Genomic DNA, 24,218 nt, shown 5'->3' on the forward strand with positions numbered 1-24,218 from the left:
ATAGGCAACTGGTGATGGGCAGCTTCATCCCAACAGTGTGCTCACTCACGCCTCCTGTCTTGTGCAGAGTATTTTGTTGAAACGTCAAATCGCCCAGGTGACTCAGCCCCGCTACAGCCTAGTTCTGGCATCCTGCAACTTCTTGTTTTTCCAAAACTAAAATCACCTTTGAGAGGAAAGAGATTTCAGACCGTCAGTGAAATTCAGGAAAATACGACGGGGCAGCAGATGAAGATTGGGAGAACTGTGTGAGGTCCCAAGGTGCCTACGTTGAAGGGGACTGAGATGTCATTGTCCTGTGTACAGTGTTTCTTTTTTATCTTGTAGGTTCTTCAATAATTGTCTCTATTTTCCATATTATGTGGCTGGATACCTTTTGGACAGACTTCATATATGCAGGGTGGGGCAAAAGTATGTTTACAGTTGTCATATGGAAAATAATACAACAACTAATAAATAATAATACAAGAATAAACGTGTGTGTGTGTGTGTGTGTGTGTGTGCATAGACCTACAGGCTATTATGCCAAGTGAAATAAGTTAGAGAAAGACAAATACTCTATCATTTCACTTATATGTGGAATCTAAAAACTAAAGCAGAATCATAGATACAGAAAAACTGGTAGTTGCCAGAGGATTGGGTGTTGGGGGGATGGGCAAAAAGGTAAAAGGGATCAAGAGATACAAACATGTTTATAACATAAGTAAGTCATGGGGATGTAAAGCCCAGGACAGGGAATACAGTCAGTGATATCACATTAACTTTGTACAGTGACAGATGGATGCTGGACTTTTCATGACCACTTTGTAAGCTATACAAATTTCAAATCACTATTGTATACTGAGCTTTACACTCGAGTGAAAATTGGACATGAAAAAAAGCAGATGACAGAGACTATTGGCATTGATCTTTTAGATGTCTTTAAAAATAGTCATTTCATTCTTTAGAAACATTTGCTTTTAACAGACAATGTGAGTTTCTTTTGAAATGTTAAATGGCCTTTTGTTCTTTTAAAAATCTTGAACGTGATTATTATTCAAAATTACAGTCTTCTCTTAATTCTAAGATGTTGTGGCTCTGAGTGAAAACTCTAAAAATCATAGTTCTTGCAGTCACGTGGTACTGGTTGTGATCTCAGGCAAACCTTATTTTTTCCATATCTGAAGTGATGATAATATCTCTCTTGCAATACTGACCACATACTAGGTTTCTATTATATGTTAGTTACCTGCTTTGTCCCTTTTGCTTTTATTGCTAGACTCTCTAGGTGGTCTCAGTGACTTATTTAGGCTCACAAAAGCAATACATTTCAGAATTAGTTGAAACTAAATGTTCTGACTGTTGTTTAGGACAAAATTAAATAACTGACAGTAATATCTTTAATTTTCAATTTATTGTACGGTGTTCCATTTCAGTTCACTGTTTTGTTTAAATGTTTTCTTTTATTTTATTTTTAGGCCACTGAAAGATATGGTATATTTGATCCACGACAGTCGATTCCAGTCCAGGAATCTACAGTGGTGACAAGGACATGGGACTCCTCCTGCCAGATTCCAGATGGTTCAGTACAATTGACATCCTGGCCTACAACTGTGATAAAGAACCTTGGATTATTTTATTTTATTTTTGTGAAATACCACAATCCAAAATCCGTAGGATCCACCAGGTAACCTCGCTTGCCACTTAAGAAAAGCACATTCCTTTTTTTAAAAAAAATATTACATGTAAAAAAACTAAGAGCTAGGGTATTTTAAGTTACCCTTTTCTCCTTAGTAACTTGCTTTGAGAATGAACAGTTAACCTTGGTACAGAATAAAATCTAAGAAGACATGTTCTTTATTTAGTTGAGTCTACCTGTGACTTTAAGATTTATTTCTCTCTCTTGTCTAAAACTTTTCAGATGTATCCCCCTCCTCAAGATTTTATTATGAAATTTTCCGAAATACAGAAAAATGGAAAGAATTTTATAGTGAGCAGCCATATAACCACTCCTAGATTCTACCATAACATTTTATAATACTTACTTAAATCTGTACCTGTCTGCCTAAATCCATTCCTCAATCTAGCTATCAGTTTATCTTAATTTTTTCGACACACTTCAAAATAAGTTTTTCTTGTTCTCACCCCCCCAAAAAATTATAATTATGTGAGTTGATGGACTGTGGTAATCACTCAGTGATATATACTTGTGTCAGATCATTGTGTCATACACTGTGAATTTGGATATGATTATAAAGCCAGAAAGAAAAAGTTGTTTACTTCAGTTCTGCTCTTCACATTTTCTAAAATGACAGCTATATCTCTGAGACATTTCTTTGATATTCAATGTAAAGTCTCCAGTGTTTCTTTTAACTCACTAAAAGCATGAAATAATATTAGCATCTTACGGAGTTCATATACCAGACCATCTGGTAATATGTATTGTTTGACATTAAATAACATAGGAGAAATTTTAAATGCTTGATTCATAATGCCAAACAGTTATTAATCCAAATACACAACTGAGTTTTGTATAGAATGTTGCTATTTATTTTTTAAATTATTTCCTTTTGGAGTTGCAGGGTAATTTAAGCAACTTGGGATTTCAGGACTCTAAATAAAAGCTATGATAGGAAAATATTTTTCTCACGGGATACTCATAATATCCCTATAGAGAAAAATATTCTAATATGGTCTAAATATACATTTATAATACTCCAGCCATTGCCTCCCATCTCAATTTGGCTTATTCTTTAAAGTTTCTTAAGAATTTTCACAAGTGGTCTGTGCATCGAAATCACCTCATACCCTTACTATAGTTCTTACCACATTGTATTATGATTTTTTTTTAATGAATTTATTTGCCACTAGGCTGTATTCTCCTTGAAAGCAGAAATTTTGCTTCTATCTGGGTATATGCAAAATTATTTTTTTAAGTATATTTTATTGATTATGCTATTACAGTTGTCCCCTTTTTTTTTGCCCTTTGTCTCCCTCTGCCTGGTATCCCCCTTCCCTCCAGCAATTCCCCTCTCCCTTAGTTCATGTCCATGGATCATGCATATAGGTTCTTTGGCTTCTTCATTTACTTTACCCTTCTTAACATCTCCCTGTCTATTTTGTATCTACGAGTTACACTTCTTGATCCCTGCACTTTTTCTCCCATTCTTCCCTTTCCCCCTGCCCACTGATAACGCTCCATATGGTCTCAGTATCTATGATTCTGTACCTGTTCTAGTTGCTTTCTTAGCTTGTTTTTATCTTTTTAGATTTGGGTATACTCAACATTATTTCTGGAACATGGAAAGTATCGGATATTATTGTGTGGTAACTGAATGCAAGAAATGTTTCAGACTAAATTAAATTTTTTTTCTTTTTTACTAAGGCTTCAGGTTCCCTGTAGAATTCTAAAATAACCTTTGCTGATGAGGATGTCTGATACTATTAATGTAAAAAATGAAACTGAAACAATGAAGGATTTGGAGGCAGAAGTGAAAGATACAACCAGAGTTGAAAATCTTACCAAATCAGAGAACTATGGGAAGATTATGGCAGAGAAGAATGAACATTGTATTGACAACAATATTGATTTTCAGGTAAATAGGATTTTCCCTCTGGCTACAAATACTCAATATTCAGTATGTAATTAACCTCTTCATACAAAGCTCACTTTCAGACTCCTTAAAGGATAAGTTGACCCATTGGGACATGCTTATCAGCTGTTTTTTGAACCATCTGGATTAGCTTATTGAGGCTAGCTCTTTGATTTGCTTGTATGAAACAGTACAATTCTTTTCATTAATAGTGGCCAATACTTTTTTTACTGGCTTTTTAATTTTCATTTCATTCTGTATCTTAACAGTATCATGAGAGTTTAGAATATAACCTAAGAGGTCTTACAGGATAGAAAAACAAAGAGATGGAAACTTAAAGAAGTTCTGTTGGCAAAAACAGCCTTCAGGGGAAGAAATCAACCGTGACTAAAAAAAGATTGAAGAGGAAAAAAAAAATTCACTTAAGACTTTTGGTGCTACACATATATGATGACTTAGAACTAACTACTGAGAAAGCTTTTCATTCCAGGCATAGTTGAGAGGTTGGTCAACAGATTCAAGATAGGTAAAAATTGTTTCAAGTAGTACTCAGTATTTAGTTCTAAGTGTTCCAGTTATGTCTTAACTCTATAACAAATTACCATAAAACAAAGAGCTAACAATTTTTTTAAAAAATTTGTTAAAACTATTGCATTTTATTTTTTAATATCCCATGATTTATGAGTTGGAAAATGGAACAAGGTCTGGCTGAGTGCACAAGGAGTCAAAAGGAGGCCCTCACTAATACTTAACTGGCAGATGGGCTGGCCTGGAAGGTCCAAAACTGTTTTACTCACACATCTGGCACTTTTGTGCCAATGGCTGGAATGTGGACTGGTTGAAACTGGGAGTACCTACCGATAGTCCTTCCAGCATGTAGACCCCAGGGTAGTCAGACTTATTATGGTGACTCAGGGGTCCTAGAAGAATGTTAAAAGAGCCAAGCAAAGCTGCAAGTATCTTTTGACTAGGCTCAGAGGTCCCAGAATGTCACTTCCACAGTTGTCTTCTGTCTTTTGATGATACATGTCAAAGCCAGCCCAGATTGAAAGGAAGGGAAATTAGACTGTGCCTGTCAATAGGAAAGACCTTCAACCTACCACAAAAAGTTATCTTAAAATACTGTTTAACACTTCTGTTTTAGTTTAATCCTATAAATAAAGAATTCTACTTCTGGAGAAAATATTCTTCATTTATTCTATATCCTACAGACCTTGAGGGCTACATGCCAAAAATTATACCTTCATTTTTTTATGATAAATAAAGAAGGTTCTTTTATTTTTTTTTATATATATATTTTTTTAATTTTGGTTTTTCAATTACAGTTGTCCCCTTTTCCCCTAATTTCTCTCCCCCACCCAACCCACCCCCTCTCCCGCAATCATATCCCTCCCCGTTGTCCATGTCCATGAGTCTTTTATACAGGTTCTTTGACTAAACCCTTCCCTTATCCCACTTCTCTCCCTCTCCCCTCCCCCCTATTGACTGCTATTCTGCTCTTTGTTCTATTTAGTTCCTTTGTTTGTGTTGTTCTTTAGTTTCCTGTATTAGGTGATATCATATGGTATTTTTCTTTCTTTGCCTGACTTATTTCACTAAGCATAATTCTCTCTAGTTCCATCCATGTTGTTGCAAATGGCAGGAGTTCCTTCTTTCTTTCTGCTGCATAGTATTCCATTGTGTAAATGTACCACAGTTTTTTGATCCACTCATCTACAGATGGGCACTTAGGTTGTTTCCAGCACTTAGCTATTGTAAACAGTGCTGCAATGAACATAGGCATGCATAAGTTCTTTTGAATTGGTGTTTCAAGATTCTTCAGGTATAATCCTAGTATTGGAGTTGCTGGTTCAAAAGGCAGTTCCATTTTTAATCTTTTGAGGAAATACCATACTTTTTCCATAGTGGCTGCACCAGTCTGCATTCCCACCAACAGTGCAGTAGGGTTCCCGTTTCTCCACATCCTCGCCAGCACTTGTTGCTTGTTGATTTGTTGATGATGGCCATTCTGACAGGTGTAAAGTGGTATCTCATTGTGGTTTTTATTTGATGGCTAATGATGTTGAGCATTTTTTCATGTGTCTATGGACCTTCTGTATGTCCTCTTCGGAGAAGTGTTTGTTCAGGTCCCTTGCCCATTTTTTAATTGGGTTGTTTGTTTTCTTGATGTTGAGTCATATCAGCTCTTTATATATTTTGGAAATCAGTCCCCTGTCTGTGATGTCATTGGCAAATATGTTTTCCCATATGGTTGGTTTCCTTTTCATCTTGCTGATGTTTTCTTTTGCTGAGCAGAAACTCTTCAGTTTGATGTAATCCCATTTATTTATTTTTTCCTTTATTTCTCTTGCTTTAGGAGATGTATCCGTGAAGAGATTGTTACGTGAGATGTCTGATATTTTCTTGCCTATGTTTTCCTCTAGGACTTTTATGGTGTCACGGCTTACATTTAAGTCTTTGATCCATCTTGAGTTTATTCTTGTGTGTGGTGTAAGTTGGTGGTCTAGTTTCATTTTTTTGCAGGTCCCTATCCAGTTCTCCCAGCACCATTTGTTAAAGAGGCTCTTCTCACTCCATTTTATGTTCCTTCCTCCTTTATCAAAGATTAGTTGACCATAGAGGCCTGGGTTTATTTCTGGACTCTCTATTCTGTTCCATTGATCTATATGTCTGTTCTTATGCCAGTACCATACTGTTTTGATCACAGTGGCTTTGTAGTATTGTTTGATATCTGGTGTCGTGATTCCTCCTGCTGTGTTCTTCTGTCTCAAGATTGCTTTTGCTATTCGGGGTCTTTTTTGGTTCCATATGAATTTATGGAGTATTTGTTCTAGGTCTGTGAAATATGTCATTGGTATTTTAATAGGGATTGCATTGAATCTGTAAATTGCTTTTTGTAGTATGGCCATTTTGATGATGTTGATTCTTCCCATCCAAGAACATGGTATTTGCTTCCATTTATTTGTTTCTTCCTTAATTTCTTTCTTCAATGTTATGTAATTTTCAGAGTACAGGTCTTTTATCTCTTTGGTTAAGTTTACTCCTAGGTACTTTATTTTTCCTGTTGCTATAGTAAATGGTATTTTCTTTTTTGTCTCTGTCTCTGCTATTTTATTGTTGGTGTACAGAAATGCCTTAGATTTCTGTATATTTATTTTGTACCCTGCGATTTTGCCAAATTCACTTATTATATCGAGTAGTCTTTTAGTGGAGTTTATAGGATTTTCTAGGTATACTATCATGTCATCTGCATATAATGAAAGTTTTACTTCCTCTTTCCCAAATTGGATGCCTTTTATTTCTTTTTCTTGTCTGATTGCTGTGGCTAGGACTTCCAACACTATGTTGAAAAGGAGTGGAGAGAGTGGACAACCTTGTCTAGTTCCTGAGTTCAGGGGGAATGCTTTCAGTTTTTGTCCATTGAGTATGATGTTGGCCTCAGGCTTCTCATATATAGCCTTAATTATGTTAAGATATGCTCCCTTTATTCCCATTTTGTTGAGTGTTTTCATCATAAATGGGTGTTGTACTTTATCAAATGCTTTTTCTGCATCTATTGAAATGATCATGTGATTTTTGTCTTTCATTCTGTTTAGGTGATGTATTATATTTATTGATTTGTGAATATTAAACCATCCTTGCATCCCTGGAATGAAGCCCACTTGATCATGATGTATGATCTTTTGGATGTATTGCTGGATCCTGTTTGCCAATATTTTATTGAGGATTTTAGCATCGATGTTCATCAGTGATATTGGCCTATAGTTTTCTTTCTTTGTTGTGTCTTGACCTGGTTTGGGGATTAGGATAATACTGGCTTCATAGAAAGAGTTTGGGATTTTCCCCTCTTCTTGGATTTTTTGGAACAGTTTGAGGAGGATAGGAGTTAGTTCTTCCCTGAATGTTTTGTAGAATTCGCCTGTGAAGCCATCCGGTCCAGGGCTTTTGTGTGCTGGGAGATTTTGGATTACTGTTTCAATTTCCTTTTTTGTTATTGGTTTGTTGAGACTTTCCACTTCTTCTTGATTCAGTTTTGGAAGGTTGTATGTTTCTAGAAATTTGTCCATTTCTTCTAGGTTGTCAAATTTCTTGTCATACAGTTGTCTGAAGTAATTTCTAACTATCATTTGTATTTCTGAGGTATCAGTCGTGATTTCTCCTCTTTCATTTCTGATTTTGTTTATTTGTGTCTTCTCTCTTTTTTTCTTGATTAGACTGGCTAGAGGCTTGTCGATTTTGTTGATTTTTTCGAAGAACCAGCTCCTAGTTTTGTTGATCTTTTGGATTGTTTGTTTAGTCTCTGTGTCATTTAGTTCTGCTCTGATCTTGATGATTTCATTCCTTCTTCTTGCCCTAGGCTTTGTTTGTCATTGTTGTTCTAGTTCTTGTAGCATTGTGGTTAGGTTTTTTATTTGAGATTCTTCTAGCCTTTTCAGATATGCCTGTATTGCTATAAACTTCCCTCTCAGGACTGCTTTTGCTGTGTCCCACAGATTTTGGGTTGTTGTGTGCTCATTATCATTAGTTTCTAAAAATTTCTTGATTTCTTCTTTGATGTCATTATTAACCCATTCATTATTTAATAGCATGTTATTCAATCTCCATGAGTTTGGGTGTCTTTGATTTTTTTTTCTGAGGTTGATTTCTAGTTTCAAGGCATTGTGATCTGAAAAGATGCTTGATATGATTTCAATTTTCTTGAATTTGTTGAGGCTTGTTTTGTGACCTATCATGTGGTCTATCTTTGAAAATGTCCCATGTGCACTTGAAAAGAATGTATATTTTGCTTCTTTGGGGTGAAAAGTTCTATATATATCAGTTAGATCCATGTGGTTTAGTGTGTTGTTCAATGCCTGTATATCCTTGGTGTTTCTTTGCTTTGATGATCTGTCTATTGTTGATAATGGAGTGTTGAAGTCCCCTACTATGAGTGTGTTGTTGTTGATATCCTTTTTGTGGTCTTCTAGTATTTGCTTTATGTATTTGGATGCTCCTATGTTGGGTGCATATATGTTTATCAAAGTCATATCTTCTTGATGGATTGTTCCTTTAAGTATTATGAAATGTCCTTCTTTGTCTCTTTTTATTGTCCTTGCTTTGAAATCCATTTTGTGTGATATGAGAACTGCTACCCCGGCTTTTTTTTCCGGTCCGTTTGCTTGGAATATTTTTTTATATCCCTTTACTTTCAGTCTGTGTAAATCTTTTGTTTTCAGGTGTGTTTCTTGTAGACAGCAAATATGTGGATCCTGTTTTCTTATCCATTCCGTTACCCTATGTCTTTTAATGGGAGCATTTAATCCATTTACATTTAAGGTTATTATTGACGTGTATTTATTCATTTCCCTTTGTACCTCTGTTCCTCTCCTCTCTTGTTTTTTCCTTCTTTTTTCTTAGAACACTCCCTTTAGCATCTCTTGCAATGCTGGTTTGGTGGAGATGTATTCTTTCAGTCTTCCTTTGTCTGAGAAACTCCTTATTTCACCTTCTATTTTGAATGAGAGTCTTGCTGGGTAGAGTATTCTTGGTTGTAGGCCTTTGTTTTTCATTGCTTGAAATATTTTTGACCATTCCCTTCTGGCTTGTAATGTTTCTGTTGAGAAATCAGTTGATAGCCTTATCGGAGCTCCCTTGTATGTTATTTGCTGCTTTTCTCTTGCTGCTTTTAGGATTCTCTCTTTGTCTTGGAATGTTGCCATTTTAACTATGATGTGCCTTGGAGTGGGTTTTTGGGGGTTCCTCTTGATTGGAACTCTCAGTGCTTCTTGGACTTGCATAGCTTTTTCTCTCATCAGGTTCGGAAAATTTTCTGTCACTATTTCTCCTATCAGATTTTCAATTCCATGTTCCTTTTCTTCTTCCTCTCGTATTCCGATGATTCTTAAATTATTTTTTCTAATGCTATCCTGTAATTCCCTTACATCTTGTTCATATTTTTTCAATCGTTTTTCATTTTGCTGTATTGTCTGGGAGTTTTTCTCTACATTATCTTCTAACTCACTAATCCGATCCTCAGCTTCATTTAGTCTGCTTTTGACTGATTCTACTGTGTTTTTCAGTTCAGAGATTGTATTCTTAAGTTCTTCCTGGTTCTTGTTAACAATTTCTATGTCTTTTTTTATGCTGGTGTAGTTCTCTGCAAGTTCCCTGTAATTTTCTTGGAGCTGGTGGTAACTTCCTTGAAGGTTGTCATAGTTGATTTTAAGGATGTCAAGTATATTGAGCTTCTTTACCACCATTGTTTTGAATTCCATGTCTGACATTTGGGCTATGTCTATTTCATCTATCTCTCTTTCTGAGGATTCCTCTTTTCTTTTCATTGAGGGGTTATTTTTGCGTCTTACCATGTTGGATTCTTTTTGTTTTTATTTATTTATTTATTTATTGGGGTTTTTTTTTTTTTTTTTTTTGGTGGGGGGGGTAGTCTGCTTTGACTTCCCTCCTTTGTGGTGTAATATTCTTTATCGAAGGTCTGGGAGTTTCAGTGGTGCAGTCTCTTTGATATCCTGAGCCTGATGTTCTTGAGTTACCCTTTATGTCGTTTGTTTATGCTGTTCGGTTATATTTCAGATGTTCTTTGATAGGATCTTCCTTCTGGCTAGTTGGTTGAGAATCACTCTATCCGCTTTGTCTTGAGTTCTTTTGTGGATATGCTGTTAAAGACATAAACACACAGCCCAGGCAGGAGACCCACACCCTCAAAAAGTATCCCCCACTCTATCCTGCTATCGTTAGCCAACTAGCCCGTATTAATATAAATGTAAAGAGATTTGAGCTTTTATACTACAAGAAGAATAGATAAGAGTTGTTTTGGGGGAGGAAAAATATAATTTTTGATAGAGGGGGTGATAGATTAATAATATTTGAGACTGTGCAAGGCAGTTAGTAATATTTACATTGTATGTTAATAAAAATAGAAGAAAAGGATAGAAAAATACATATTACAGTAAGAAAGTGGGATTGTATTGTATTTGGATTTATATAGTAATTATATTATTTAGAGTGATAGGGGGGCTAAGCTAGACACACAAACGAATAAACAACGATTAAAGAGAAAGGATGAGAAGGAGAGGTTATATGCAACACGTTAGAGATAAAGTTTGTTATTATTGGAAGAGGTGAAGGAAAAACACCCCCCAAAAAGATCCCCAAGAAAATAGAAGAAAGAAAAGAAGAGAGAAAGAGAAGAAAATAAAAAATTTACCACAACCCCCCCCAAAAAAACCCCAAAAGGTAAGAAAGAAAGGAACAAAGAAAGATAGAAAAGAAAGAATAAAGAAGAAAGAAATTAAGAAAAAAGAGAGAAAAAAAATTGAAAAAAAAATATATATATATCCCCCCAAAAACACCCCCAAAAAACCCCCCCAAAAAACCCCAGGAAAAGAATAAAGAAAGAAGGAAAGAAAAGAAATAAATAAGAAGAAAGATAGAACAAGGGAGAAAAAATTTGGGAGAAAAAATTTGGAAAAAAAAAAAAAAAGCGATGTTTTTACTCCGTTTTAGCCTTGGTGTGTTACCTTCTTTTTCTGGGTCCGCAGCTGGTCTAGTGTGGCAGGTCAGAGGTTCTTGTTTTTTGCAGGACTGGTGTGCGCCCCCGGTTGCCGCTATGGTGCGCGCCCGCGGTTGCCGGCACTGCGCGCTCCCTTGCTGCCCGCTGGAGCCAGTTGAGGTGCCCTTGCGCTTGAGCCCTTGCACGCGAGCCCCTGCGCGCTCGGGCGGCCCAAGAGTTTGCCCCGCTGTTGGAGCCCACTGCTGCCGGGCCGCGGTGGTTCCCCGTTCGCGCCGAGGTGTCCCTGCGGGCGTCCCTGCCCACGCGGGCGGCCCGAGCGCTTTCCCCGGGATTGGCTCCTGCTGTCGCTGGGCTGCGGCGGTTCCGCGTTCGCGCTGAGGTGCCCCTGCGCGCGTCCCTGCACTCGCGGGCGGCCCGAGAGCTTTCCCCGGGATTGGCGCCCACTGACCCCGGGCTGAGGTGCTTTCGCGCTCTCGCGCCGCCCCGTGCCCTCAGTCCCGCTGAGCCGAGCTCCGGGAGTTGGTCTCTCGTCTCTCAGGACGGGCCCCGGACACTTGTGCTCAGTGGAAGCGAGCGTCCGTGGGTCACCGCCTCCCGCTGTTCCCGTGCTGCAGCCGCCCGCCTTCCCTCACCCGTCTGGGCGGGCACAAACAGAGCCTGCACTAGTGGTCTGCTTTCCGGCCTGGGGCCCTGCGCCCACGGGAGCTGTCTAGGGGTGTCTGTGCACAGTCCTCTGCGTGTTCAGTGGGCCCTCCCTGTGCCCGTAGGGGCACTGATCTTATGTCCGTTGGGGAGTGTCCGAGGGACGCCTGGACTCAAGGCACCGCGCACCTGGGCCAGTGAGTGAGAGCACTTCCCTATGTGCGCCCCCGGGACCCAAGGGTAGGGTTAGGGAGTGGATGAGCGCGCCTCTGCACCTGGGCTCCTCCAGAACGGCCTACCACCCCCAAACTTTCCTCCCCTCTCCATCGTCCACTAGAGAAAAATATAAAGGAGAATTATCTTCTCACTTGCCCGGCAGCACACTGTCTCCTGTCCTTCAGCGCCAATGCCACTTGGTCGAGTCCCGTCTCTGCCAGCGGGCAGAGATCTGCTCTCCGCCTGACTCCTCTCCGGGGCAGCCTGTGGTCGCCAAAAATCCTTTGTGTGCTTCCCGCCGCAGCTCGGGCAGCCGCCCCAGTCAGGAATCCTGTTTCGTCCCCTTTTTCTCCTCTATCCTCACTAAACAGGTTGTTCCCAGATGGATTTTCTCTAATCCAGCAGTTCCTTGGCTCGACTCCTGCCAGTGTCCAGCTGCTCACTGTGATGTTCTGTCTGCAGTTAGCCCAAACTGCAGAAGAGTCTCGGGAGCCTGAAACCTCAGCCTCTCCTCACTCCTCCGCCATCTTACCTCCTCCAAAAGAAGGTTCTTTTAGAAGTTATTTCATTTATTCAGTCAATGCCCGCCCCCCCCCCATTATGTGCCAGAAATGTATTAAAAATGATAGGAACTCATACACCTATTAAAAAGCGTTTAGACCCCACCAATTAAGTGTAGTCAAGTGATAATTATCTAAGAAATTGGGAAGAATAATATATTTTTCTAGTCTTTTTTAATAATAGCACTTTTTAAAATAAAACATTGCCATGCCAGCAATCAGTACACTCAGTGATGGCAGCATGCCAGAATCCTGATTGAATCAGAGAAAATCTGCTACAATTCTATCCCATTTGTGATTGAAATACTAAAAGATTTTCCTTTAGTCTCTTTTCTATACCTGATGTTCACTCTTCCAGGTTTTGCTTATCAACAAGGGAATAATTTGGATTCTTATATTTTCTACCATGTCTGTTGTGTTGCTCTTGTGTATAAGCACAAACACGTTCTGATGACTGCTATCAGATGGGTCACTGTAGTGTGATCCAGTTGTTTATATTGCAGGAAAATTTCATGCATTCTCCAAACACTTACTGAAAACCTATGCCAAAAAAAGAACGTAGTTAAAGAAAAAAATGGGTGTGGTCTCTGACATCATGTTCCATATAGCATGGTGACTGTAAAGATTGGAAGGAGGAACAGAGAATATGAGAATTCCATTTATGTTAATCCATTGAATGCTGTATGCATTGCTTATTCAAATGTTTATTAAGAATTTAACACATGTGGGACTATTTACTCTGCTTAGAATTTTTTGAGGTTCAAGATGCCTCCATGCCAGGTGTCTGGCAAGAGGTTAGAGTTGAAATAACTTAAACAGAAGAAATTTAAGTAATGGATATTAGAAATGGAAATAGATAAAACTAGAAAAATAATTTACCTTAGATGATGTAAAATAAAGTCAACTGAAGTTACCTTTTAACTTACTATGAAGTTACTATTATGAAATGTCTTTTCTTCTGACATACTGCTAGGTAGTTCATCTTCCTTTTGTACCTCTAAGATACTGCCTAAAAGTTTAATTTTAAATTTAGATGTGTGTGCCAATTAATGTAGGTTTCCTATTAAGAATTTTGAATAAACCAATATATTTATTTATTTTCTGTCATTCTGAAAGTCAGCTAGCATGAATATAACTTATTTGTGTTGTCTTGCTTCAGCATAGTAACATTTCAAATGATTTAGGATAATTGCAATGTTTACCTAAAGAAGCATATATTTCATCCATTTTCAAATCTTAATTTCCTGATCATCCCCTCAGTATTTTATTTAGACAAACTTATTTTTTTTAAGATTTTATTTATTTTTAGAGAGAGGGGAAGGGAGGGAGAAAGAGAGGGAAACATCTATTGGCTACCACGCGCGCACTGCCACCTGGGGACCTGGTCCTCAACCCAGGCATATTCCCTGACTGGGAATCGAACCAGTGACCATCAGCCAGTGACCCAAAACCCACTGAGCCACACCAGCCAGGGCGAAGTACCCATTTTTAAATGAGAGGTTGCCATAGCTTCTTTAATACTGTGAGGAAATCTTATGACTTTCATGTGTCAAGAATAGCATTTACATAAAAAATAATTTCATAAAACAAGAGAGAGGCCGGCAAACATTAGACATTACCTTGGATGGTTCCAAATAATTGTGAAAAGGGTTTTTCCTTAGCAACTTTTCTATTGCCACATACTATTTCTTTTGCAAATTTTAAATTATAAGTTAGACTTTCTATGATCATTAAGTATTTGAAAGATTCAGGTGGTGAGGTATCAGGTTTCTAAATCCAGAGAAAATTTAATATGTTAGACTACTACTAATCTTTAACCATAGGGTAAGTGGAGTGAGGATTGCTGCCTTCTTTTTTTTTCTTTTTTGGTATAACTTATTTCTGTGGCCTCTGATGTTTGATTTTTCTCAGGGATAGATTTCTCAGATTAAATTTAGGTAAATTGCTTGTGTTAATTTGTACTGTCATTTGAAATATAAAATTAGGAATCTTGTGTCCTTTTTACTTACTAAAGATTCAAACTCAACTTTCCCTTTTTTCTTCAATTTTATCTTTGTACTTAACAAATACTTTGTCTAGGCGTATTCATCTGTATGTATGTGCATATAAACACAATTCAAAACATATTTTGGAAAAGTTGAAACAATGATCCCTCTCCCCTAGACTATTTATTGAACAATAGGATGACCAGTCCAAATTGTGTTGGTAACCCTTGTTGTGAAGGATATATGAGAACTGATTTTTGTTAATTATGCTCAGTGTGCAGGATGCATGTACAGCTTCTGATATATATGAGTGAATTTTCTATTTTTATAATCATTTGAAGTAGGTGTTTAGTATATTCTTAGTTTCTCTCATAAGCCCTTTGATAATTAAAAGGAGACTTTTATATCTTGTATTCCCCCAAGTTCTAATGCATTTCTTTAAAAAGGGAAGGATAGGGCAAGTAAGGGGCAAGAAAGCAATGCCAATATAATGTTATTGGAAAAACTCAGGGTGCAGGCTGTACTTCTCCAACAGTGAGATATATGGGGATCAAATTTTTTAATTGATGAAACATGCAAAAAAAGGTTTTGTTTAGCTCTGGCTGATGTGGCTCAGTGGATTGAGCGCTGACCTGCAAACCAAAGGTTCACCAGTTTGATTCCCAGTAAGGGCACATGCCTGGGTTGTGGGCCGGGTTCCTCCCCAGAAGGGGGCACACGAAAGGCAACCACACATTGATGTTTCTCTCCTCTTTCTCCTTCCGTTCCCCTCTCTCTATAAATAAACAAATAAAATCTTTTTTTTTTAAGTTTTTGTTTAAAGGATTAAAAGCCTGTCTATATAAAATCATTCAAATCCTAACTATTTTCCTATTTATTTAACACAAAAATGATGTATGTAATGTATCTTGTACATAATTAGAGCCTTACAATAGTAGATGCTATCAATAATATAATGCTTATAATCATCATAATTGTTTTATTTATTATTAGCAGTAGCACAACTGGCCATATTGTTATGTGGCTCCTCAAATTGGTCCCTTTATTGTCATGCAACATAGATTTTTCCTTTGGTAATAAGTAAAAATTATTTCTTGAAATAAGCTCCCATAAATTGCAGTGCAGTAGTTTTTGTTCTTCGTATTAAGTTCCCTATCTGTAGCTTTACATTTGTTGTCTTTTATTAATATTTAATGAGTTCAAATTTTAAAAAACTCTGCTATCCCAACTCAGAAAACTTGATTCTTTTGTTATTCAGTAGAAATTATCAGCCTGGCCTTCTGTCATTTTCGCTGCTTCTGATCTTTAGCTAGATATATAACACTTTAATTCATTATCTTCTCCCACATACTTACTATTAATCCTTACTGTTACCTTGAAAAATAGTGAGAATTTGTAAGCTCTTCAAGGTTATCAAGGGTTTTAGTTGAAAGTTGTCAGCCATTACAATTTATTTTGTTCATAATAATTACAGTGATAGTTGATCCTCTTTTTGAAATAAGTTTTATTTCCTTTTAGTTGAGTGATAGTAAGTGGTGGTTATTTTTATACTACCACTCAATGTAACTCAAGGGTTATTGTTATTTCTTAGCAATACAGTAAATCTCATGGTTTATGATGTCAGTACTTCTGTTTTTCTTTCTTTGATCATAAAGAAACATTAAATACATCCAACATAGGCAAAGAAAGTTACTGAAAATATTAGATCAAAGACACAAGATAAGCAAAGAAACAATAGCAAATGAAACCTATATATGATCCCTTAATATGAAGTTGACTACATAGATTTAGTTTTTGTTTCTTTTGTTATTATTTGTAAAGCTCTCTGGTTTGGAGTAGCAATTAAGGTAGAGATCATGTTTTGAGGATTCTTTTAGATTCGTATTCTGAAGTGAAATTTAAATCTGTTTATAAAGTTCCTTTATTGTAAACAAAAGACCAAAATACTGAAATTAGTAAACATGTTTGTTTCTCTTTACTCTGAGATCTGCAGGGCAGTAAATTTAAAAACAGCCTATGTGTATTGTAATATTACACCTTAACCATTTATTATTAAACCTCAGTTTTTCTCCAGACTAGTACTGAGTAGCTCTGACAATAGATTAATAATCCATTTCTAACTGAAATTCCATTAAGGATGTTTAATATTCTGTACTCATTTATTGGCCTAGTTCTTGTCCAATATGTCATTGTCAAACAATGTAAATTATAAATCGGGGTCTTTGTCCATAAGCCTTCTCAATTCTAATTTAATTAGCATCTTTCTGGAGTAGTAAATATCTTAAACAAGTTGTTAAATTTTTACTTTGACAATGAAATTCTGTTAAAAGTGGAAAGCAAAACAATAGAGAAAAATCAATGAATCCAAAAGTTGGTTTTTCAAGAAGATAAACAAAAGTGACAAACCTTTACCTAGATGGACTGAAATAATAGAGAAGACTTACATTACTAAAATAAGAAATGAAAGTGGGGACATTACTACCAAAATAAAAAGGATTATAGGAGGGTAAATGAACAAGCGTATGCCCCCAAATTGGGTAATCTAGATGAAATGGACAAATTCCTAGAAGCACAAAACCTACCAAGACTAAGTCATGAAGAAATGGATAATAGACCCATAACTAGTAAGAAGATTGAAGCAGTAATCAAAAAATTACCCAGTCCTCCTGGCTGATGTAGCTCAGTGGGTTGAGCACCAATCTGTGAACCGAGAAGTTGCCAGTTCTATCCCTGGTCAAGGCACATGCCTGGGTTGCAGGCCACGTCCCCAGTTGGGGGTATGCAAGAAGCATCCTATCAACGTTTCTCTTGCACCAATGTTTTTCGCCTCTTTCTCCTTGTCTTCCCCTCTCTCTAAAAAATAAATTAAATCTTTTTTTTTTTTATCTCCCAACAGAAGAAATTTGTGGCTCTGATGCTTCACAGGTGAATTCTACCAAACATTTAAAGAACAAATACCAGTTCTTTTCAAACTTTTACAAAATAATTAAAGAGGAGAAAATAATTCCTAATTCATTCTTTGTGGCTAGCATTATGCAGATACCAAATCCAAACAAAGACCGTACTAGAAAACTACAAACCAATATCCCTTATGAACAGTGAGGCAAAAACTTCAACAAAATACTTACCGTATTAAAAGGACTGTACACCATGACCAAGTGGGATTTATTTCTAGAATGTAAGGGAGGTTTAAGATTAATTAAGAACAATCAATACAATACATATTAAGAGAATGAAAGGGGGGAAAAATCTGATGAGCTCAAGTGATACAGAAAAAGCATTTCGGAAAACAGCACCCTTTTATGATCAAAACATTCATAAAGCTAGAAATAGAAGAGAATCACCTCAACATAATAAAAGACGTACATGAAAAATCCACATTGAACATCATACTCAATGATGGAAGACTGAAGGGATTAGCCAAAGAACATTTATGCATAAGCCATACGCACAAACAATAATAATGGGGGGTGGGCAGAAGAGTGGGGCTGGGTGGAAGAGGGAAAAGGAAAAAAAAGTGGGAACAACTGTAATAGCACAAACAATAAAATTAAGTAAATAATTTTTTTTTTTAATTTTAATGATAAGAGACTGGAAGCTTTTCCTCTAAGACAAGAACAAGGAAAGGATGCCTGCTTTCACCATGTCTGTTTAGCATAATAGTGAAAATTCTATCTAGAGCAACTAAGCAAGAAAAGGAAATAAAAGACATCCAAATTAGAAAGGAAGAAGTAAAATTAACTCTTTTTGCAGATGGCAGTCTTATGTGTAGAAAACCCTGAAGTTCAACAAAAATACTGTTAGAACTAATAAATGAATTCAATAAAGTAGCAGGATAAAGAGTCAACATGCAAAAATAACCGTTGCATTTCTATACAATGAACAATCTGAAGAGAATTACAAAAGCAATACCATTTACAATAGCATCTAGTAGTATCTAAAAGAACAAAATACTTAGGAATTAATGAAGGAGGTAAAAGACTTGTATAATGAAATGGAAACACATCCCATGTTCATGTATTGGAAGACTTAATATTGTTAAAATTCAGTACTACCCAAAGAAATTCACAAATTCAGTGAAATCCCTATCAAAGTCCAAATGACTTTTTTTTGTTTTGCAGAAGTAGAAAAACCCACTCTAAAATTTATATGAAATCTCAAGGGACCTGGAGTAGCCAAAAGAGTTGAAAAAGAACAAAACTGGAGGGCTCACATGTACGATTTCAAAACTTAACCACAGAGCTACAGTAAGCAAAACAGTGTGGTGCTAGCATAAAGACAGACAATATTGACCAATGAAGTAGAATAGAGAGTCCAGAAATAAAACCATGCATATGTGGTCAAGTGAATTTTTATAAGGTTGCCAAGACTATGGAGAAAGGACAAATCTTCTCAACAAATGATGCTGGGGAAACTATATCCATGTGCAAGAGAATGAAGTCAGACCTTTACCTACCACCACATATAAAAGTTAACAGAAAATTTAAGAGCTAAAATGAGTCTTAAAGAAAACATGGGGAAGAAGTTTCATGGCATTGGATTTGGCAATGATTCCTTAGATATGACACTAAAGAATCCACCCAGGAGGGCTTTCTCAGTCCCCATCTCCGCCTCCAAGATACCCCTGCCTCGCAGGGGTATTTCCTACAAAATGCACATCAAAGAGGGAAGGGGCCAAGGAGTCAAAGCTACCAGAGCCTTTTAAAGTTAACAACTTTAAGGAGGGCAAAGGGGGAAGACTGCAAAACCACATAACAGACAAGGAGGTGTGGAGTAAACCCCCAAAATTTTGCATCTCAGCAAGCTTCCAGGTGATGCCAGTTGCCCATGGACAGGCCTTTGGGGCAGTACTTTGAACAGTCAGGGTCTAAGATGCTTAAGAAAAACAGCACTACTGGTGAAGAAAACCATTAAGCTGTGGAAGCTACTCTAATCAATTGATTAGGGAAACTGGACCACTTGCCTCTTGGTCATCTTCCAAGAGCACAGGCCTTCTTATGACATGACAACAGAAACATACAGCCAAAGAGCAGTGACAGGCTGATTTTGGCCCCACAGAAAATGGGGAGAAAGCCACTGAGCCAGTTCACTTTTTACCAGAGAGGGACTGTGGCATTTTCAAGAAGAGTTAACACCAAGGTCTGAGGCATGATTATCAGTGAGCTCCATACCTAGTGCCATACCTAGTCCCATTTTAAAATCAGGGACATCTGTGGAGGTTGTCATCATCACCACCACCACCATCATGGAAGGAAGAAAAGCACCAGAGAGGGATGCCCTCTGTTATCCATTAGATGAATGGCTTCTGAAAAAGACCCTGAGTTGGCAAGAGGAGCCCAAGGTACTGATCGACTATTTTGGAGTTTGAGTCATAGAATTCAGAGGCACAGCTAAAAAGTTTTCAAAATTGATCTGAGCAACTGTCCCATTTTCCAGAGACCTACACTCATAGAAATGAATTGCCAAGGTCGCCTGGAGAGCAGTGGCATGGCCAGGACTCAGACCTACCCTACCTCCATGTGCTTTTTTCAGAGCACCATGCTGCTTCACTCACGACCTTTCCCAACCTCATTTGGTCTCACTACTGCGAAAGCAGCATCTGTGTGTTTCAGCGCATATTACAATACACTCAAACTTTCTTTCCTGAGTCGTGTAGATGCTAAAACATTTGCTGAAATCTGGAAGAGATATTTGTACGTCTATGTTCATAGCAGCGTTATTTACAACAGCTAAAACATGGAATCAACCCAAATGCATTTCTCAACAGATGAATGGATATTTCATTGTATTGAACATTATTAAGTAATACTGGGTTGGCCCAAAATTTAGTTTAGTTTTTTCGGTAAGATGAATCTAGTAACACTTAGTTGTCTTTAACTTCATTTCAAACAATTTGTTAGATTGTATTGTTACAGAAGTCATATCAGTGTGCATTTAAAAAACAACTCTCAAAGTTGGTGAATTTTTGTGTAGACATTTTAACTACTAAAGGTGGAAGGAAATACACAACATTTTCAGCATATTATGCTTTTTTATTTCAAGAAAGGTAAAAACCCAACTGAAACAAAAAAAATACATAAATAAAAGATATGTGCAGTGGATGGAGAAGGTGCTGTAACTGATCAAACATGTCAGAAGTGGTTTGTGAAGTTTAGTGCTGGAGATCTCTCACTGGATGATGCTCCATGGTCTAGTGACCAGATGAAGTTAGTAGCAATCAAATTGAGATATTAACTGAGAACAATCAACATGATACCACACAGGAGATAGCCAACACACTCAGAATATCCAAATCAATAAGATTATGAAAATGAAAAATATGTCTTATTTTATGGAAGAAATTAAACACTTTTTGGCCAACCCAGTGTTCACCCTCAAATATTCAATATTATTTGTCCTTTAAAAGGAAGGAAATTTTGCAGTATGCTACAACATGGATAAACCTTGAGGTCATTATGCTAAATGAAATAAGCCAGCCCATAAAAGACATAGTATTATATTATATGATTTGACTTACATCAGGTACTTAGCATAGTCAAAATCATAGAGACAAAATAGAACGGCGGTGGCCAGGGGCTGGGGAGGAGAGGAGAATGGGAATTATGTTTAATGGGTACAGTTTAAGTTTTACAAGATGAAAAGAGTTCATGGAAGTGGTGATGGTTGCACAACATTATGAATGTGTTTAATACCACTAACCTGTACACTTGAAAATGGTTAAAATGTTAAAAACTTGGGATAAAGTGAAAGATGAGGTTTAAATTATAAAATCCATTTTTAAAATAATTTTATTTTTATTTAGAGCCAAATCTAACTTCTAAATTGATGCCAAAAATATAAAACAAAGACTACTTTCTTTAATAAACAATTTGTCTTCTCTGATTTACTGTGCATCTGTGTGTGGATGGTAAGTTTTCTGATATATTATGTAATTTGCTATTTGAAATGAAATAATGACTTACTGAATAATGCCTTCGGCAGTTTATACTTTATTTATATAGTAGTGTATTAGTTTTCTATTGCTGCATAGCATATTACCACCAACTTAGCGGCATAAAACAATACCCAATTATCACCTCAGTTGTAGATATTAGGTCTATAGATTAGAAGTTAGTTTGGGCTCAGGTAAATTCTGTTTAAGGTTTCACGAGGCTGAAATCAAAGGTGTTGGCTGGACTGGGCCCTTATCTGAAGACTGGGGAAGAATTTGCTTTTGGGCTGCTTCCAGTTGTTGGCAGAGCTCAGCCCCTTGCAGTTGTAGGTCTGAAGTCCATGTTTCCTGGCTGACTGTTGGTCAAGGGCCTCTGTGCTTCTAGAGGCTTCCTGCAGCCCTTCTCACACAGCCCCTCCATCTTCCAAGCCAGCATTGGTGTGTGAGGTTCTTCTCACACTTTGTATCTGACTTGCCCTTGTACTCCCAACTGAAGGATATGATCCTCTTTTAAAGGACTCCCTTGATTGTGTCAGACACACCTCGATTATTTCTGTATCTCATTAAGACCAATTGATTTGGGACTTCAGTTACATCTTTGAAATCCCTCCTCATCCTCACTGAGATTGCATTTGATTAAATAACCAGTGTTGGGAGGCCATCTTTAGAATTCTCTCTACCATAAGTAGTATTTGATCCATAAGAAGGTTTTTATAGGTGTTATGTAAAGTGCACTGGGCTAAGGTTCTAAAGGTCTTGCGTTCTATTTGACCATTTAGTAACTCTGAGCCTGGACTGCGAGATTCCTGAGACCAGGGACTGTGTCTTAATTCATCTTTATACCCCCAGTTTCTGGCACAATGTCTGATGTATAGCAGGAACTCAGAACATTATTAGTTAAATAAAGTCATATTGATATAATTTTATCCCTCATGTCTCTTTTAATCTTCATTTTCATCAAGGCTCCTTATGAATCAATACTGAGTTTGTTAAATGCATGTGTAAATCTATGAAAATTCTAAACTTACTATTGAAACGATGTACAAAATCCCCATTTCATAGTTTTTTTAAAAGTTAAATCTCATAGTAAGCAGAAGTAGGACATTGGTCTTCTGACATGCTAGATGTCTGACCTTTAGTAACCGATTTATATAGTGCTTTAGTTTTTACAAAGCCATTTAATCTACCTTTTCATTGAACCTTTTTAAGAAACTTGAGAATTAGTATGAATACTATGAACTTTTATACAGATAAGAGGAAACTGAAATAGCTTGATGAGGGTTACCTACTAATAAGCAATGCCAGAAATTTAAATCCAGCTCTGCATATGAATACAGTTTTTACATGTCAGTTAATCATCTCTTTTATTTTAAAAAATTTTAATAGAAAGTTTTCTACCCTTGATACTTAGAATTTTAAGGAATTGAAGCAGAGAATTAGAGTAAGTCGCAAATTCTTTTCCCTTCTGCGCCTTTTTGCTAGCATCCTATTGATTTTCTCCCACTTTTTCTTCCTTTAAGTCCTTACTCTATATAGCATAACTTCTTTTAATCCTGTTTTTGGATATGAGTTATGATTACAAATTTTCTTGAACAAATTAGGGAGTGAAAAGAAGAAACAGAAGGCAATCCCACCATGCAGAAACTCTTAGGCAGCATTGCCATGTGTGTGTGTATATGAGCCATTTTCTTATGGAAAGTAATTTATTTTTATTATTTTTCCACTTTTCTTTTGTGTTTGTTTATTGCTAATTTGTATGTACTATGGATAACCCAGGGTCAAAATCCCAAGAATACAATGCTTCTTGTCTTAAAAAGCTGGGTCTCAAAATAGGGTACAGGACACACTAGTACTGCAGGTTCTCATTTCTATTGGTTCTACAAGGAAGGCTCTTTTGCATGTTGGAATGACATGACTTTTTTCAAATATGAAACATACTAATCTACATGTTAAGGATTTTTTAATCTATTTTATATTTGGTACCAAACCAGGCCCCTGGCTTTAATTAGTGTAAATGATATGTACCTGGACTTTGTACTATTTGCGGTTGGGGCTAAAGAGGGAGATTGTAAGTAGGTTACAGGAAGGAAAGCATGTTTAAAACCTGTCTAGCTCTGGTTCACAGACAACTTCAGCTGCTTTCCCAAGCCAAAGCCTGGCATCACACACTAGAGCTAGTGGCCTCCGTGGGTTCCCCAGTCATGTGATTGATGATTTGACAATCATGCTGAACATGTGTATTGGAACTTTAACCTCTTTTATTTATATCTGCTTCATTGCCTTACTCTAGACCAGGCAAACAGGATTCTGTGACTGATAAACTGGTGCTGTATTTCAGACACTGTTGAGAAGGCTCAGTAGATAAATGGTTGTACTCTGAGTGTGCATTTGCAACGTTCTCTTACTAAGTTTGAACTTAGCTGAGCACAGCTACTAAAAATTCCTTAGGATTTTTGTGGGTTTTTTCTCTCTTAACCTTGCCTGAAGTATAATATGTTATAAAATATTGAAGAAGTATATTTTATTTTGCTACTACCTAAGAAGTTACCTTATAAGTTCCATTTAGCTCAATTAACAAATTATGGTCATTTGCTCACTTACAGAAAAGGCCAATTTACAGAAGGATTTTAGCGCCTTCTGTAGGTGTCTTTTGGGAGGAATCAATACTTTTTACTTGAAATCAACTTTGATTTCTTCATTTTCTATTCTTTGTGCAGTTAGTTTCTCTGTGGTTTGGGATTATGAATTAAGGAAAAGACTTTCTGTTTCAGTATGAAATTTAATACAAATCTTTCTTGTATA

The 24,218-nt window shown here is 36.9% G+C and overlaps 1 protein-coding gene across 1 annotated transcript in view; it reads left to right on the plus strand.

The window, feature by feature from the left end:
* The first annotated feature begins 1,602 nt into the window (after nt 1-1,602).
* The window catches only part of R3HDM1 (R3H domain containing 1), a 139,592-nt gene continuing 116,976 nt past the window's right edge, over nt 1,603-24,218 (plus strand). The window contains exons 1-2 of the mRNA XM_090279494.1: nt 1,603-1,666; nt 3,365-3,575. Coding sequence (XP_090135620.1) covers nt 3,405-3,575 — 171 coding nt within the window. The 5' untranslated portion in view covers nt 1,603-1,666; nt 3,365-3,404. The remainder of the gene's footprint in view (nt 1,667-3,364; nt 3,576-24,218) is intronic.

Source organism: Furipterus horrens, unplaced genomic scaffold (genome assembly GCF_987537825.1).
Source record: "Furipterus horrens unplaced genomic scaffold, mFurHor1.1.pri manual_scaffold_1, whole genome shotgun sequence".
NCBI classification, from domain to species: domain Eukaryota; kingdom Metazoa; phylum Chordata; class Mammalia; order Chiroptera; family Furipteridae; genus Furipterus; species Furipterus horrens.